This window comes from Carassius gibelio, chromosome B9 (genome assembly GCF_023724105.1).
Source record: "Carassius gibelio isolate Cgi1373 ecotype wild population from Czech Republic chromosome B9, carGib1.2-hapl.c, whole genome shotgun sequence".
NCBI lineage: Eukaryota > Metazoa > Chordata > Actinopteri > Cypriniformes > Cyprinidae > Carassius > Carassius gibelio.
In genome coordinates, this window is record NC_068404.1 from 25,730,245 (window position 1) to 25,746,523 (window position 16,279).

At 34.6% G+C, this 16,279-nt stretch overlaps 1 protein-coding gene across 1 annotated transcript in view; it reads left to right on the forward strand.

Annotated features, from left to right (window-relative positions):
• The window catches only part of LOC127964610 (anion exchange protein 3-like), a 63,066-nt gene that overhangs the window by 36,374 nt on the left and 10,413 nt on the right, over window positions 1-16,279 (forward strand). Inside the window, exons 7-16 of the mRNA XM_052564871.1 lie at window positions 1,336-1,516; window positions 3,062-3,197; window positions 7,088-7,253; window positions 8,624-8,726; window positions 8,921-9,105; window positions 12,002-12,224; window positions 12,306-12,524; window positions 13,212-13,360; window positions 13,510-13,704; window positions 14,043-14,246. Of these exons, the coding sequence (XP_052420831.1) occupies window positions 1,336-1,516; window positions 3,062-3,197; window positions 7,088-7,253; window positions 8,624-8,726; window positions 8,921-9,105; window positions 12,002-12,224; window positions 12,306-12,524; window positions 13,212-13,360; window positions 13,510-13,704; window positions 14,043-14,246 (1,761 nt within the window). The remainder of the gene's footprint in view (window positions 1-1,335; window positions 1,517-3,061; window positions 3,198-7,087; window positions 7,254-8,623; window positions 8,727-8,920; window positions 9,106-12,001; window positions 12,225-12,305; window positions 12,525-13,211; window positions 13,361-13,509; window positions 13,705-14,042; window positions 14,247-16,279) is intronic.

Consider the following 16,279-nt stretch of genomic DNA (forward strand, 5'->3'; position numbering starts at 1 on the left):
TTTAAATATGAACAAATTTAACCTTAATTTGCTTTAATCTGTTTTATAAAAAAAAATTGTTTCATTTATTTCATTTTTATTTAATTCAATTTTATTTATTTATAAATTTTTCTTATTAGTTGCTAAGGTAACATTTATAATTATTTCTTAAGATAGTACTGTCAAATGATTAATCGTGATTAATCACATCCAAAATAAAAGTTTTTTTTTAAATAATATATGAGAGTGTACTGTGTATATTAATTATGAATATATAAATACAAACATACATGTATATATATATATATATATATATATATATATATATATATATATATATATATATATATATATATATATATAAATATATAAAATGCAGTTTATTTATGAAATATGTTTATATATAATATGAAATATGATGATATAAATATATGAATGTATATACATTTAAATATTTAAAATATATATATATATATATATATATATATATATATACATAATAAATAAATAAAATATATATAAATACATAATAAACAGTACACATGTAAACAAAAACCTTTAATTTTGATGTGATTATTCACAATTAATCGTTTGACAGCACTAGTTAAGCATAACCTGCAGTTTTTAATAACATTTATATTTTGGTTTCAGCTGTATTTAAATAAATGAAAATGATTTTAAAAATTTAGCTTGCGGTAACAAAATTGATTTACTTAGTCATGACTGGAAAATACCCACATTTCTGAATGTATTTCTAGTTTTTATTACTAAATGTTTAACCATGTCTGTAGATATAAGTAGTTTGAGTGTAAAGGTAGACTTATTTGGGTTTGTCATTTGCAGTGCTTCATGGGAGTGAAAGATTAATTCTGGCTTCCATTGTAACAACTTCTCTGATTGGTTGTCATCTTTTTGTTGGTAGCAAAGCTCTCAGCACTGAGAATTCGGCAATGAAACCCTCATAAAACTTTTGGTTTATGACACTGAAATTGACTGAAATTGTGACTTCAGCAGTAGCATAAATCATCACATAACAACCTCGGAGCTCACGGTAGGTCTGTCTTGAAAGGTTTTTAGTCATTTTGATAGAACCATCACCTGTGTTTTTACTTTCAAATGAAAAATACTAGAACGAAAGAAGATTTATGATATCACTGTCATATTTTGATGGCAAAATATTTCAGTCTTGCTCCCCTTCCAACCAGAGATCTACTTGTTTGACTATTTCCTAGAAATTAGCTCCCGGGGAGCATTTCCAAGATGGCTGCCAAGTGAACTGAACTGCCTTGAAGTAACTTTGGTTAGGATTCATTAAAAGTGCTTTATGATGTGCGTTTGACACCGTGTTCTCTGTAGGTGTTTGTGGAGCTCAATGAGCTGATAGTGGATAAGAACCAGGAGATGCGCTGGAAAGAGACGGCACGTTGGATCAAGTTTGAGGAAGACGTGGAGGAGGAGACGGATCGCTGGGGTAAACCGCATGTGGCCTCGCTGTCCTTCCGTAGCCTGCTGGAGCTCCGCAGGACCATCACACATGGTAAGAGTCAGCTGCTCTGCCAGCCCACTCAGAGCCTGTGATCCTGCTCCAATCCTAACATCCACGCGCTTGACAAACCAGTGCCGTATAACTGACAGAATTCAACTGGACACTTAAATTAGATAAATGGATTAAACCCTCTTGGGCATATCCACTTTTTGACCATGGAAAACGGATGGTTTTCAGTGTGGGTGTAGCATTAGTTTAAAAAAAGCATGACAAAAAAATTCAGTCAAAACATGTCAGTGAGAAGGTTTTGGTAAGTTTCAGTTCCTGTGGTTGTGGAAACAAAATGACAACCCTGACAAAAGGCATCTTTCACGGACGACAGTGATAGACTGACATGAGGTTTTTCAAAAACAAGAAAAAAAGTACAGCGGTCATGTACTGTACTAGGTGGTATGATCAGAATATGAGTAATTTGAAATCATGGCAACAGTATGTCATGATATAGTGGTTTTTGTTGAGCATTTGTTTGAAAATGATGCAATGCTTATCTAATAATCCGCTGAATTAAATACTTAAAAAAATGCATGCTACTTTGATTATTTTCTTTTATTTGCAACTTGAAAAACCAAACCTTTATTTATATAAGCAGAAGATTATTCATTAAAAAAATGGCATTAGTGTAAAAACAGCTTCAAATCTTTAGCACTTGAGTTAAAAATAAGAAAACACACACACACACGCACACACACACACACGCACACACACACACACTCACACACACACACACACACACACACACACATATATATTACTTTTCCCTCCTATTTATTGATTGAAAGCTCTCCAGTCCACATGTTGAGAGAAATTGGGAGTAAGATGTTACTTTACTTCTATAATAAATGTGAGCATACCTAAATATATCTTACAAATCAAAAAACAAAACAAAACAAAAAAACAAACAGATGAAGTATTCCTCAAAATGAGTAAAAACAGTGAAACGAAACTCAGATTATGACGCAAACCTGCAATAATTAACACAAATAACCTTCATGTATTTAATCCCATTTTATTAACCAGTGTCTTTGCTGCTGACCTTCGATGATCCAGTTCAAAGCAAAAATTACTCAAGATAAACTAAGATTTGTTCTTCTTTTCTTTTTTATATCGCTGAAGAGTGTTGAACTTTCTTCTTCTGTGTTCCACTGTACAGATGTGAATTTACTTTTCCTTCAGCCTGACTCTTTTGATGTAAAAAGGCTTTTACATTTGCCAAAAATACAACTTTTCATATTAAAAACAAAGAAGCAAGTCCTGCCCAGATTTATATATAAAAAGTAATGTAACCCTGTAAAAAGTAACGTAATTAGTATTAGTACTTTTCAAATTACTTATATAAACATTGCTTTATAATTGAATGCCTAAAAAGCTAATTTATACTCTGTCAGAAGATTATTTGAATTGTGGCATTTGAAGTGAGAATATTTAGAGATATGTAAGAATATATGATCCCACAATTTGGCTTCTTTTGCATTGTTCTTTTATATAAGCTTTAATGCATATATGCCAATATCATAAACATGGGGTTCTGTTACCCAGGTGCCATAATGCTCGATCTGGATCAAACCACACTCCCTGGCATCGCCCACTTGCTGGTGGAAACCATGATAATCTCAGACCAGATCAGAGCAGAAGACCGAGCCAATGTGCTGCGGGCCCTGCTGCTCAAACACAGGTTAGTGGAGGTCAGAAATCAATACTCCAAACAAAGCCCATATTGATCTTCTTTGATGTGGGCCTTGATGTCAATGTCATTTGTCACAGCTGCCTGTATTGGTTTCCTGCTAAATGAAGTGGTGTGATTACATAACAAATAGACTTCATATGACAGCGCACCAGGAACATGCCACTGGAGGTTTTAATGACATGTTGCTATTGCAGCTGCAGAGACATCAGATGCTGCTTACATCAAAGAGTGTTTAAAGGAATACTTCACAAGAGCATTGTTTACTCATTCCTATTAAACTCTATTAAGCACAAAAGGAGAATATGTGAGCAGAATAGTTAAGCAGAATAGGTGAGCTGCTCTTTTATTTAAAAAGATATTAAAAAAAGAAACGGTCTTATTATGGTCCGTATAGAGCTTATGATTTCAGAAGACTTGGAGGAGAGTTCATAAGTTACATGGCCTATTTTTGTGGTGCTTTTAAGGTGCTTTTTTTTTTTTTTGGAAGAAATGCAGAAACGTACTCCAACTGAGTACTAACAAAATTAATATTGCATGGCATCTGCTACAGAAATCTGGGCTGCATTAATAATTTGAAGCAATGTACCTTTTCTAACCCCATTTATTATTAATATTACAAAAGATATTCATACAGTAGCTCCAAAAAAGTTTTGGGCACTCAAGCCACACTTTAAAATGTGTGAATGTCTTTGCATTATATACATACTGTACTATTAAAGTAAGTGGAATCAAAAAACAAATTAAGCTTTTCTCTGAACTATCTAGTTTCCTAATCTATTTTTACAGTGATTTTAATTAACTGATTATACTGTGATTTGTAGTGGTTGAAACTTATTTTGTGAATATTGATATATACATTTTAGAGATGTACAGAATTTTCTTAATTATTCGGCCAAAAATTGAATATTATAGGCCTGCGTGTCCCATATTTCTGTTAACTGAACCAGCCATGCCATTAATTATGAATTTATCAGTCTTTTGCATGAAAAAGTCAGTTTTTTGCATATAAATATTATGCCAAAAAGAAACAGAAAATCGAGCTATATGCCTTTCATGAGATTTGGTTAGCCTACAACAATTAATTTGTAGGCTATTTTACAGGTGGGAATACAACAAATGCATGATAATGTTTTATGTTCAAGCTACCCATCAAAATTATGGTGAAAAGTTCTTTAAATCTGTTTTAAAGCATTTGCTCCATGTATAAAAAAAAGGCTAATAAATAATAGACATAAAATTGCGTTGCAGCAAATCCTTTAAATTTTAATGTATTCAGAACAAAACAACATAAAAATCTGAAAATATAAGCAGCTATACAAATATAGGACAAAGTTTTATATGTTTGCCATTATAATTAGTGTTTTAATTGTATAGAATTATAAAATAAAACACAAATTATAATCAGACCTGTTTAAGTCTTTTCCATATCTTTATATTTTAGACATCTATCAATTATGGTAATGAAAAATTCACAATTAGCTGAGTTTCGGTTCAACGTTGTGAATCGCTCCTGTTCAAGACCGAGATGGTAGAAAGGTGTAGTTTTCTTTATTTTATAAAAACACAACGTTTTGTTGATATTGTGAGTGCACACAAATAAAAATAGACCCTTTACAGTTTAGAATGATGTATTACTCTTACCTTTATGAGCAAAAATGATGGCATATTTAAAGTTATTTCCACTGTTAGAAAAAAATGCAAGTGATTGTACTGGCTCCTCCATGTCCTGCAGAGCACACTTTAGCTTCTCCTCTCCACACAAATGATTATATATGCATCTAACAGTGCACATTTATATAGAATTAACATTTAAACTAACATTGTGATATGCTTTAACTGTTTTATATTTATAGATTTTATTTTAGGCAAGTTGTGATGATTTGATAAGGCTAAATTGATCAAACATAGGCTATGACCAACTCTGCCGCTGGCTGCTTGGACGTTACAGTGAAAAAAACAACAACTCAGGTCTCAAAATAAAATAAATAAATTCCTCTAAACGTTTTTCTAAATTAACTTTATACAAAAATGTTTTGTTGAGTTTATAACATGTGACACGTTCGTTCTGCTCTCACTGATCATTCGGTCAAATTTAGGCATCTCTTTTCTTCAGTGAGTGCAACAAAAGTTTAAAAACCAGTTGTGCTTTTGTATCATTTAAGGGATGTTGGAACTGATCAGAGATGCGTATTTGTGGTCAGCTAGAGGGATTCACTTTGCCATGCTATAAAACATACGCACAGTTAAACGTGATGAAAAAAAAAAAAAAAAGATTAAACCTCTCTACAGCGTTTCCCATCATCTCATATGCAGTTTTTCATGGGAAAACCTGTCAAATTAGTCACAAATATGTCTTTGTAATGTGAAAAAAAAAACATCAAGGTGCTTTAAGTTAGGTCATTAGTTACTAAAGTTTTTGGAAATGTTTTCAAACACAATTCAATGTCACACCTTGTCTCTTTGTTTTCTTTGTGTGTTTGGTTTGGCTGGAGCATAACCTGATCTCAAATAAGGCTTAATGATTGTGCCGATGTTGAGCGCTGGACACGCTTGCGGTGACGTGTCTAACAAAGCTGGGCAGCCACTCTTTATTCTTCACTTTTTTCAGAACGCATAGAAGCACCCAGAGCAAACCAAAATTAGTATTTTGTGAAAAACAATAAAAGCATTTATTAAGGCATTGGACTGCCTCTGCGGTCAATTTTTAGAGTTCGTATTCTGTTTAAATGTTCCCTGATGTTATCTAGCCGCATGTTGCTTTTTTTTTGTTGTCTTTAGCATTTTTTTACTGATTGCTTTGGTACGTGTTTCTTCGAGCAAACAGGGAATGTGGTTTGGTTTTGCAGTTTGGATTCTGATATCCTGACATGTTGGGTTTTGTGTTTGCTTTGCAAATTTTGCAAGCGAAGATGGAAAATTGCCTTTTTGGACATTGATAAGCAAGGAAATTGCTGTACCCGTGGAGCTAAATAAACACAAGAGCAGGGATATTTGTCTCACAGAGGAGAACAAATGGACTCAAAGTCATAACATTTTCACTATTAAAGGCATAGTTCTCCCAAAAAGAAAATGAAAATACTGTCATTTATTCACCCTGTTGTCATATGACCAATATAAACTTACATCCTTCTGTTTAAAACAAAAAGTAAATGTTTTTAAAGAATGTCCTGGCTGCTATTTTTTTGTTTAATGAAGGTGATTGACAACATTGTGGAAAAAAAACAAAACACTATAAAAGTATGATAATACATAAATGATGAGAATTTTAATGTCGGCTAAACTATCCCTTTAATGCCTCGTATTTATAGAATAGAGAGTTTGTGTTGTGCAAAAAAAAAAGAAAAAAAAAAAGAATTTACTTAATCAAGATTTACATATTTCATCCAAAAAGATGTTAACATTCAATAAACAAGCTAAATTTACTTAAGAAGTAAAATATGGTAATAAGATTTGTTTTCAGAGAATATATATTGGATTTTCTGAACCCATTACCCATTAGCAAACTTTTTTTCATATTTCATGCATAAACCACTCTATTTATATAATTTTTGTTGTATGTTTTTCTTATACAGTTAATAAATATAAAAACCACTTATTCAATCTTCTTCATTATTGTGTGTGTGTGTGTGTGTGTGTGTGTGTGTGTGTGTGTGTGTGTGTATATATATATATATATATATATATATATATATATATATATATATATATATATATATATATATATATATATATGGAGAGAGAGAGAGAGATAGAGAGAGAGAGAGAGAGAGAGAGAGAATATGCTTTTACATTTATCTTATTTGCATGACTTTCTGTGCATTTAACTTTCTGACATGAACAAAGTCTCACTAGATTTATCAACACTTTCTCTCGTCCAGTCACCCCAATGATGAGAAAGAAGGCCTTTTCCATCGGAACCACTCTGTCACCAGTCTGGGGGGATTCCGTCACAACCACAATCACGTGCACGACACCAGCCTGCCCCTGGTGTCCCAGGACCACGAGGAGATGCATGACAGCAAAGCGGCAGAACATGACAAAGAGGTGTTTGTGACATTATTTGTGAGTTGCTTGCTTCTTGAGTGCATGTTGTAGATAATTGCCATCAATCAAACTGGGCCAGAGGTTGTCACCTGGAGGACACCAACTTTGACTTTTGTTGTAGCCCTGGGTCCCTTCAGGGTGCATAGCTCTGTAGGCCAGTACCCGAGAGATGTGATGCAAATGTTTGTGGGTTACATCCAGCCCTACTGAGGAATAAAATAGCTAAGACTAGCCTACAGTGGTTTGCTGGACTTGGTCGAGCAAAAGTCTGATCAGACTGGTTTGTTTTAACAATTTGAGAGGGTTTTGGATACTTGTGAGCTGGATTGACCAACAAAACTGAACATCAGCTTGGAAAACTAGCTTAACCAGTTTTAACCAACCTAAGATATGCACTTTCGGGCCCACACCGACCATCAGAACTCTGTCGAAAGAAATGGAAAATTTATAATTTCCAAAATTCTGTTGCATTGTTTTTTGTTTTTAAATTGAACATTTTGGCTAATTCGATTATGTTCTTAGCTACCAATAAGAGTGTAGCTCTGTACTGAACACATTTTACCTTATTTAAATACATTCTACAGAATCCCACAGGTTTTCAGGTAAAATCAACAATTGTCCAGTTGAGTAAGAAAAATTAACACATTTTTCCATTTGAATTAAGTTTTCTTACCCCATTGGCAGATATTTTTTACCTGCTTTAAACAAAAACTCACTTGATTTCTTTTAGAAAACAAGACTTAAGATTTACTTTTTAAAATCATCAATTACTTGCTTAGATGTACAGTATCTTGATTTAGATATTTGCTCCGGATAACAAGACAAAATACTAAGCAAGAAAATATACTTTTTTGCAGTGAAAATGCATCTTCTCGTTGGGTCTGGGCCTGGTTATCAGCATCGCTAATGCTTGGATCATGTAAGCTGCTTTGCCACATGTGCAGGATTAAGAGTAATAGTGAGTTTACAGGTGCTTCCAGTTAAACTTTTGATACATTAGCTGTGAAACTCTGAATGTTCCCAATGGCTAAAAATGTTGGCACATTTGAAACAGCCCATATAAAAAGTGAAGACGTATTGTGTTAAATTGATTTAAAGTGATTTACCATTCGCTTTTCCACTTTGTCACCTGGATCTGTAAGTTTAGATTTGCGCACGGTGATACAAAACAGGCTCAATGGTTCATTAAAATTCACGAAATGTACTCGCACCTCGTCACGCGAACACATGAGCGAAACAGTCGTGTGGAACAATAAACAATCGGAGCAGGGCAGCTATGCATGCACTATCTGCCAAAGCTTTTCTGCCTCAGCTTGAGGCTGATGTGTGACGTTCAAATGGCACTAACTATGTTCTTCTGTCAACAAAAGAAAAACCCCCACCCTGTCCCAGCTGAGGGACACGCTGCCGCCAGATCAATGAAACTCCTGGCAAAGATTCCCAAGGATGCCGAGGCCACTGTGGTCTTAGTGGGTAAGCAAAGCAGCGTTTCGTTCCAGCGTTTGTTGTTTTCAGGTCCAGAGATGATGTTGAGTCATAGCACCAGAGTTTTCCAATAATGTCTCAGTCAGCTAAGTGAAGATTAATGCTTTTGGTTGTGTTTGATTTCTGTCACTGGATCCCTGTTTGTGTGGTTTAATTTTTTACCGCAATAAATGTGTTTATAGGGTGTGTGGAGTTCTTAGAGAAGCCTGCGATGGCCTTTGTCCGGCTCAACGAGGCTGTGCTGCTGGAGTCCGTTCTGGAAGTCCCTGTCCCTGTTCGGTTCCTCTTTGTGCTGCTGGGCCCCATGCAGACCAACATGGACTATCATGAGATTGGACGCTCCTTCTCCACCCTCATGTCCGATAAGGTTCATCTTGCATGCAAAATATATCACGGTTTGCAGATTATTAGGCCCAAGTAACAAATTTGTGAAGAGACCATTTCTATCTCATTGTTTTATGCTGTTTAGTATTTTTCTGAAAAGTTTGGTGTCAGTATATCTGAAATCTTAGAACACAGTGCTTCTCAACCTTTTTGAGCCCAAGGCTGGCCATTGTCCAAAACAATATTTCGAGGCCCCATGACTTTTCCATTTGTTTGTTAGGTCACACTTTATCTTAAGGTCCAATTCTTCAATTACCAAACCATTAACTACAACTTTTGACTCAGTAAACTCCTAACTTGCTGCTAATTAATAGTTAGTAAAATAGTTGTTAAGTTTAGGTATTGATTATAATTCGGGATGTAGAATATGGTTAAAATAATAGTATATTTTTCTGTGATAATTTTTGTTTTTTTTGTTTTCTATATTTAGTTTTTTGGATTATGTGTTTAATATAATTTAAGAGAATAGGATGGTGATGTTTAGAAGATATAATGTAGTATTTAAGCCTATAGGGGGCATAACTTTTGTGACAGATTTTCACCAAACAATGTAATTTTTACAGCCAATATGTTATTAACAGACATGCTAATAAACAACATAACAAAAGAAAAACATCACTGCAGGCTTCAACCCGGCTGCATTTATGATTTAGGCAATTCAAAAATCTCAGAGATAATTTTAAATAATGATTCAATCCATTTCAAACAACTGTTAAAATAATGAAACTTTAAATGGACTTGAGAAACAGGCCATGAGTGTGTTTTTTAATCGAACGTAACGACACTTAGGTTAGCGGCACTAGGAATGCGCAAAAAGGATAGGGCCATTACAAATTTATTGGACAGAAAAACAAGTCGATCAACATTTTCGGGGTCCAGAGCAGAGCATTTTTTATCCAGCTGTTGAGAAGACGCGCTCCGATCACACTGATGTCCCAGGGACACTCAGGTACCGCTGTGCAAGGTGGAGGTATTACTGCCAATTGTACACCACAAAAGGTGGTCGTTGTCAGCTTGCAGTGGTCCTTTTCATAACTCAGAATCTCCTGTAACTAGATGCGCGAATGAGGCGAATTTGTGTCTACCGCGCCGCAAGACCTCCAGACACGCGTAAACACTTCTTTACATTGAATTAACATAGAAATCATTCGCGCCAGATGTTCTATTCGCGTTTGGTGTGAACGCAGCATAAGAGGTCACTTTCGACGTCACTGGGTCTTATAGGTGCGTAAAATTGCTGGTACTTTCTGTCTAGCTTTTGTAAGGCTTACTGCACTTTCTGAATTCTTTATGTTCTTTTTCTGCTTATTTGTGAGTTTTGTTACACCTGTATTTTTTAATTGTTTAATTATTTTCAAATTAATAGTGTACATATTTGGTTAAAATCGATTCCCTATTTTAATTTTAAAAACTTTTTTTGGTTGGTCCGATCGATTGTGCAATCGATTTTCGAACTAAAAGTGACAGCCCTATTATTTACTTGATTATTCATTATTTACTAGAGTTTTAAAAAGTATTTTTCACTCTCAGTTTCTACCTGATAGATTGCTTCATATTAAAGTAACTTGGGAAATGTATATAAAAAAGTATATTCATAAAATATTTTAAAATGCCCAAGTGGTGGCGCATCTAAATAAGTAATATCTAGATTTTTAGTTGTTGCTTTGTCCTGTGAAAAAAATATCTTTGCTCATTGGTTGCGAGCCACTATTAAAGTGCCAAAAATGGCTCAAAGTTGTCTTTTTTATTTTTCTTACGATTCACTGGGTCATGGTGTTCAGTTCAGACTAGACATTTTGACATTTTGGATTTTAACAAATCATTTTTTACTAGCACCATTGTATCCAGTCTTCTCCAGAATAGTGACATATGATCTTAAGACCACACAATCTCAAAATAGATTTTTTCTCATTGTTCTGTAAACTTGTAATGAATTGTGGTGGGACTGGCCAACAGGGATGAATGATGGTCGCTCTCAAGTGCTTAGGCTAGAGCTTTTCCTGTAGATCTTCCTTCCTGCAAAGTTCATCAGTAAATTTGGTTTCCAGGAACAGAAATGAACAACCTGATGCTTAAGCAAATTGGGGGGGAAACTATAGTATCAGTGCCATCATGTCCTAAGAGTGCGTATTTCTTGTTTCATTACATAAAAATTAAATCCAAATGCCTTGGCCTGAAATTACACTTTGCTCAGATTCCTTGAGTCAGTCTTTGAGTCACATTTTGCCTTATTACCTGTCCGCCATTTTGAATTTTTTGATAGAATTTTTTCATTGGTACTTCTGCACTCTTTTCCCCATTATTCAAAGTTGGCTAAGATGATCTCCAGACCAAACCACACAAATGTCACTGAATAGATTTTTGATCTTCTTCCCATTCTCCAATTAATCTGTAATGAATTTCATGGCAAAGCCGCAGAGTAAAATCTACATTTATTTCTCGAATTCTTTGGCAAACCGAAACAAAACTTTGTGGGTATCAGTGGCATTATATCCTAAAATTGCTTTTAATCAGTTTTATGAGAAAAATAAAAATAAATAAATTGTAACTTCAAAATCACTTGGCCCAAAATTATAATTCTGGTTTGCTTATATTCTTCCATTCTAAGTTGTTTCCTCATTTAAATTAAATTAAATTTAATTTCTGTACATTATTGAGAAGATTGGACATAATGAGTCATTAGACCAAGTTTTATTTTCAACCCCATTCTACTCATTTGTTGACCATGGTAAAAAGTAGGAAGTAAGACTTTGTCTTGGCTTAGCTGATGAATATTGATTTGATGAGAAGTTTCAGGACTGTTTCAAAAGTTGTTAAAATTATAAATTGACTAGTGACTTAAACCACTAAGGTTCACTGTTTTTCCTGATCTTCCACAGAACTTCCATGAGGTAGCGTACTTTGCTGATGATCGACAGGACCTGCTTAATGGCATCAACGAGTTCTTAGACTGCAGTATTGTAATTCCACCATCAGACGTTGAGGGGAAAGACCTGCTGAAGACTGTGGCCTCCTTCCAGAAACAGATGCTACGTAAGCGTAAGGAGAGGGAGCTCAAGAAATGCGGCAGTATTGTGACAGGAGCTGAGCAGGAGACCAAAGGTGGAATGCCTACTGCATTTCTGATCACAAATTCAAGTTTGTCTGTTCATTTAATGTTGACCTGTTCTGTTTATGTTGTAGATGTAATTATGGATGAACAGGAGGAGGAGGATCAGTTTGATGTTGATCCTCTCAAGCGCTCTGGTATTCCCTTTGGAGGTCTGATTCACGATATTCGCCGCCGTTATCCACGCTACATAAGCGACCTGAAGGATGCTGTGGACACACAATGTATTGCTGCTGTCATTTTCATTTATTTTGCTGCTCTTTCGCCCACTATCACCTTCGGAGGTTTATTAGGCAAGTGAGACAATGAAACAATTATCTTTGATAGTGGAGTCTGTTAAATATACAAGCCCTTTCCACCACAATAGAAAAAAATAACGCTTTGGTAAATCATAATAATAAAAGGCATGAAATTATGACATTTATAAAAAGTTTATATTGACAAAGTCATTATGAGATAAAGATTCAGAATGATAACATGGTGTCATAATTTTGACTTTTTATAATGTAAATATGAATTGGCTTGTCAGTTTTTACTTTTTATATCATACTTAGGATTATTTTTCATATAGAATTTTCAAACACTAATGGACTTGGGGTTTTTATGTCATGATTGGACATTTTTATGTCATAATTATGAGATAAAATGTCATGACGAGCTTTACCTTTTTCCTACTTTTGATGTCTTAGAATATTTTTTATTGATTTTGTTATGATTGACTAATCTCATAATTATATAATCTCATATATAATTATATCTTGCTATAATTGACTATTTTGATCTCATAATTTAGTTTTTTAATCATTTATCTTATTTTCATGACATAAAAAGTCAATTTAATGATTTTAGCTCTTAGAAGTATGACTATTTCCACTATTCGTGTCATAATTATGATTTACTAAAGCATGATTTCTTTTTTGTAGGTGATGCAAAAAGGCTTCCATAGTATATTTTCATACTTTATGTTCCCATTTTTTTAGGTGAGAAGACACAAGGCATGATGGGAGTCTCTGAGCTCATCATTTCCACGGCGACAGTGGGAGTGCTGTTCTCCCTGCTAGCAGGACAGCCTTTGCTCATAATCGGCTTCTCTGGACCACTTCTGGTCTTTGAGGAGGCTTTTTATAAGGTAATTTTTGTGTTTTTGTTTCAGCTGTAATGAAGAAAAGGTTGTAATTTCATTACATTAACATTTGTCTGCTTTGCTATCTTGCTGTTCCTCTCTTTTCCATCTGCTATCTTCCCTGTCGCCCCTTCTTTGTTCTTCTTCATTATCAGTTCTGCCAGGCGCAGGGCTTCGAGTATCTCACCGGCCGAGTGTGGATCGGGTTCTGGCTTATCTTCATTGTCCTAGTGATCGTGGCAGCTGAGGGAAGCTTCCTCGTGCGATACATCTCTCCATTCACCCAGGAGATCTTTGCATTTCTCATCTCTCTCATCTTCATCTATGAAACCTTCTCTAAGCTCATCAAGGTACGTCTCCAATACCAGCAGGTGCAAGTTCTGCTCTGAAATCTAGTGATTTTTTTATTTTAATTATGTTTTAAGAGAAAGGTATTTTCTTTTTGCCAAATTTAAAGGCAGCATTGCATGTGCTGAGACTATTTTATAATTGTCTTTTTATGTCATGAAAACAAGAGAAGTATGAAACTAAAGTGAATTGTGTAGTGATTATCTAAAAGTGTCAATTAAAATATGTAAGTATTTTAAAAATAGTTAAACTGCTTAAAATAATAGTTGAAATAAAATCATTTGAATACACAGCACACAAATATAGTTTAGTTTTATGCTTATTTGATATTTTTCTTCAGGTGTTTCAAGAGCACCCTCTGATGATGAGCTACCCTACAACCCCTGCCTTCAAACCCATAGACCCTTACGGGCATAGTGTGATTGGGGAACCCATCCTCAACCAGCCCAACACAGCCCTGCTGTCCTTAGTGCTCATGATGGGAACCTTCTTTGTGGCCTTCTTTCTGCGAAAGTTTCGTAACAGCAGATTCCTTGGTGGAAAGGTTTGTACTGAGGTGTTATTTCATCAGAACAGTGAAATATCCTTTGCTTAATTAGCATTTTTGTCTTGTTTTCCAGTAAAATATAGAGCCCTATTTTAACGATCTAAATGCAAAGTTTAAAGCGCATGGCTCCGGTTCACTCAGGGTGTGTCCAAATCCACTTTTGCTATTATAACAATGGAAAAACTGTTGGCGATGGAAAATCGATTGGTCTAAACGGGTTGTCCCTATTCTCTTAATGAGTAATGGGTGTTTTTTGGGCGTAACATGCAATAAACCAATCAGAGTCTCATCTTCCATTCCCTTTAAGAGCCAGTTGTGCTCGTGCCATGACAGATTTGCTATTTACACGGCGGAATTTGGCAAGTGCAAAGATAGAACGCCTCTCCGAGATGAAACCGAGCTGATAGTGTGCGAGCAAATAGATAGCCTAATTCTGATACATGCAATGACTATCTATTACTCCGCGTAGGCATATATATATATATATATATATATATATATAATATATATATATATATATATATATATACACACATATATATATAAATATATATAATTATATATAATTAGCCTAAAAAAATTCTTATGCATTGCAATCCTTTAATTTTTCATATTTGGCATGTTTGTATGCTGCTGTGCGTCCCTGTGTTTAATAAGCAGCGTGTACACTCACACACCTCTTTTTAAGACCAACACGCCCATGGGCGCAAAAATGAGCACAAATGCATTCGCTAATTAAACGATGTGGTGCTGGACGCAAAAATGCGAATGCCACCGGACTGAAACTAGCAAACACACTTGCGCTGTGCCTTGCATCGCATTGTGCCGGATGTATTATAGGGTCCATAGTCATTAAAATAAATAAATGTATTTAAAGCAAAATAATCAAGAGAAGCAAACCACTTTGTTCTTTTTTTCCCTTGCCAACTCCATGTCAAGATTGCCTGTGATTTACATCTTACATTTCGGTCTGTTTCTCTCACAAAGCTATTACACTAGTAAAACCTAAAACCAAAATTCGTTCTTGTCTTAGGACAACTTTGATGAACTTTTTGGATCTACTTCAAATATTGACTATTGTATATTGCTTTATTTAAGTGTACTTTAATGCTCTGTAACAGGTTAAGCATATTAAATGTTAAAAAAAATGGCACAAATTTTATATTACAAATACAATTTTTTTTATAAATATTATTTAAATGGCTATATTTAGTTACATATTTTATATTTATACATTTATGTATTTTATCCACATAAAAATGATTGAAATCCATTTCATAGAGGTATCAGTATTGGTAATGCTTAAATACATAGTGTTCTGCATAATACTTAACTTTTTAAAACTTACTTAACATAATAAATGTTAACCCCTTTAACGTACTAAAAAAATTACCATTAAATAAAATAAAACAATATATAACAACTTTATGTTGTTTGTACCACAGTTTGGAGATTTAATGAGAAAATATATTTGTGATTACAAAATCTAATGTTAGGTGCAATTAATTGGAATTAATTTGTTAAAATAATATTTTTAATATATTGACCATATTAATAATGATTAATAATCTCGCGCTCTCTCTTGCGCGCTCTCTCTCTTCTCTCTTGCGCGCTCTCTCTCTTCTCTCTTGCGCTCTCTCTCTCGCTTGCGCTCTCTCTCTCTCTCTCTCTCTCTCTCGCGCGCACGCTTGCACACTCTCTCTCGCACTCTCTCACATTCGTCAAGGGCCGGGGAGCAGATGGCCCGTACGGTTAATGAAAAACGGAACTACGACAGCCTACATCGCACATCTTGCGATGTGACTATCGTGGAATCGAAATCGCGATATCAATGCTTAAACGACACATCGTGCAGCCCTAATACAAATCGCCATATAATTGTCTGTAATAATTGTATTTTTATTTAATTAAAATCTTATTTAATCAACATTTCTCTACCTATCTTTTAGAATTTTTTTTTTTTTTTTTTTTTGGAGAGTCAGTTTTGTTTCTCAAACAAATTAATTTCAATTTAATGATGATTTTACTGG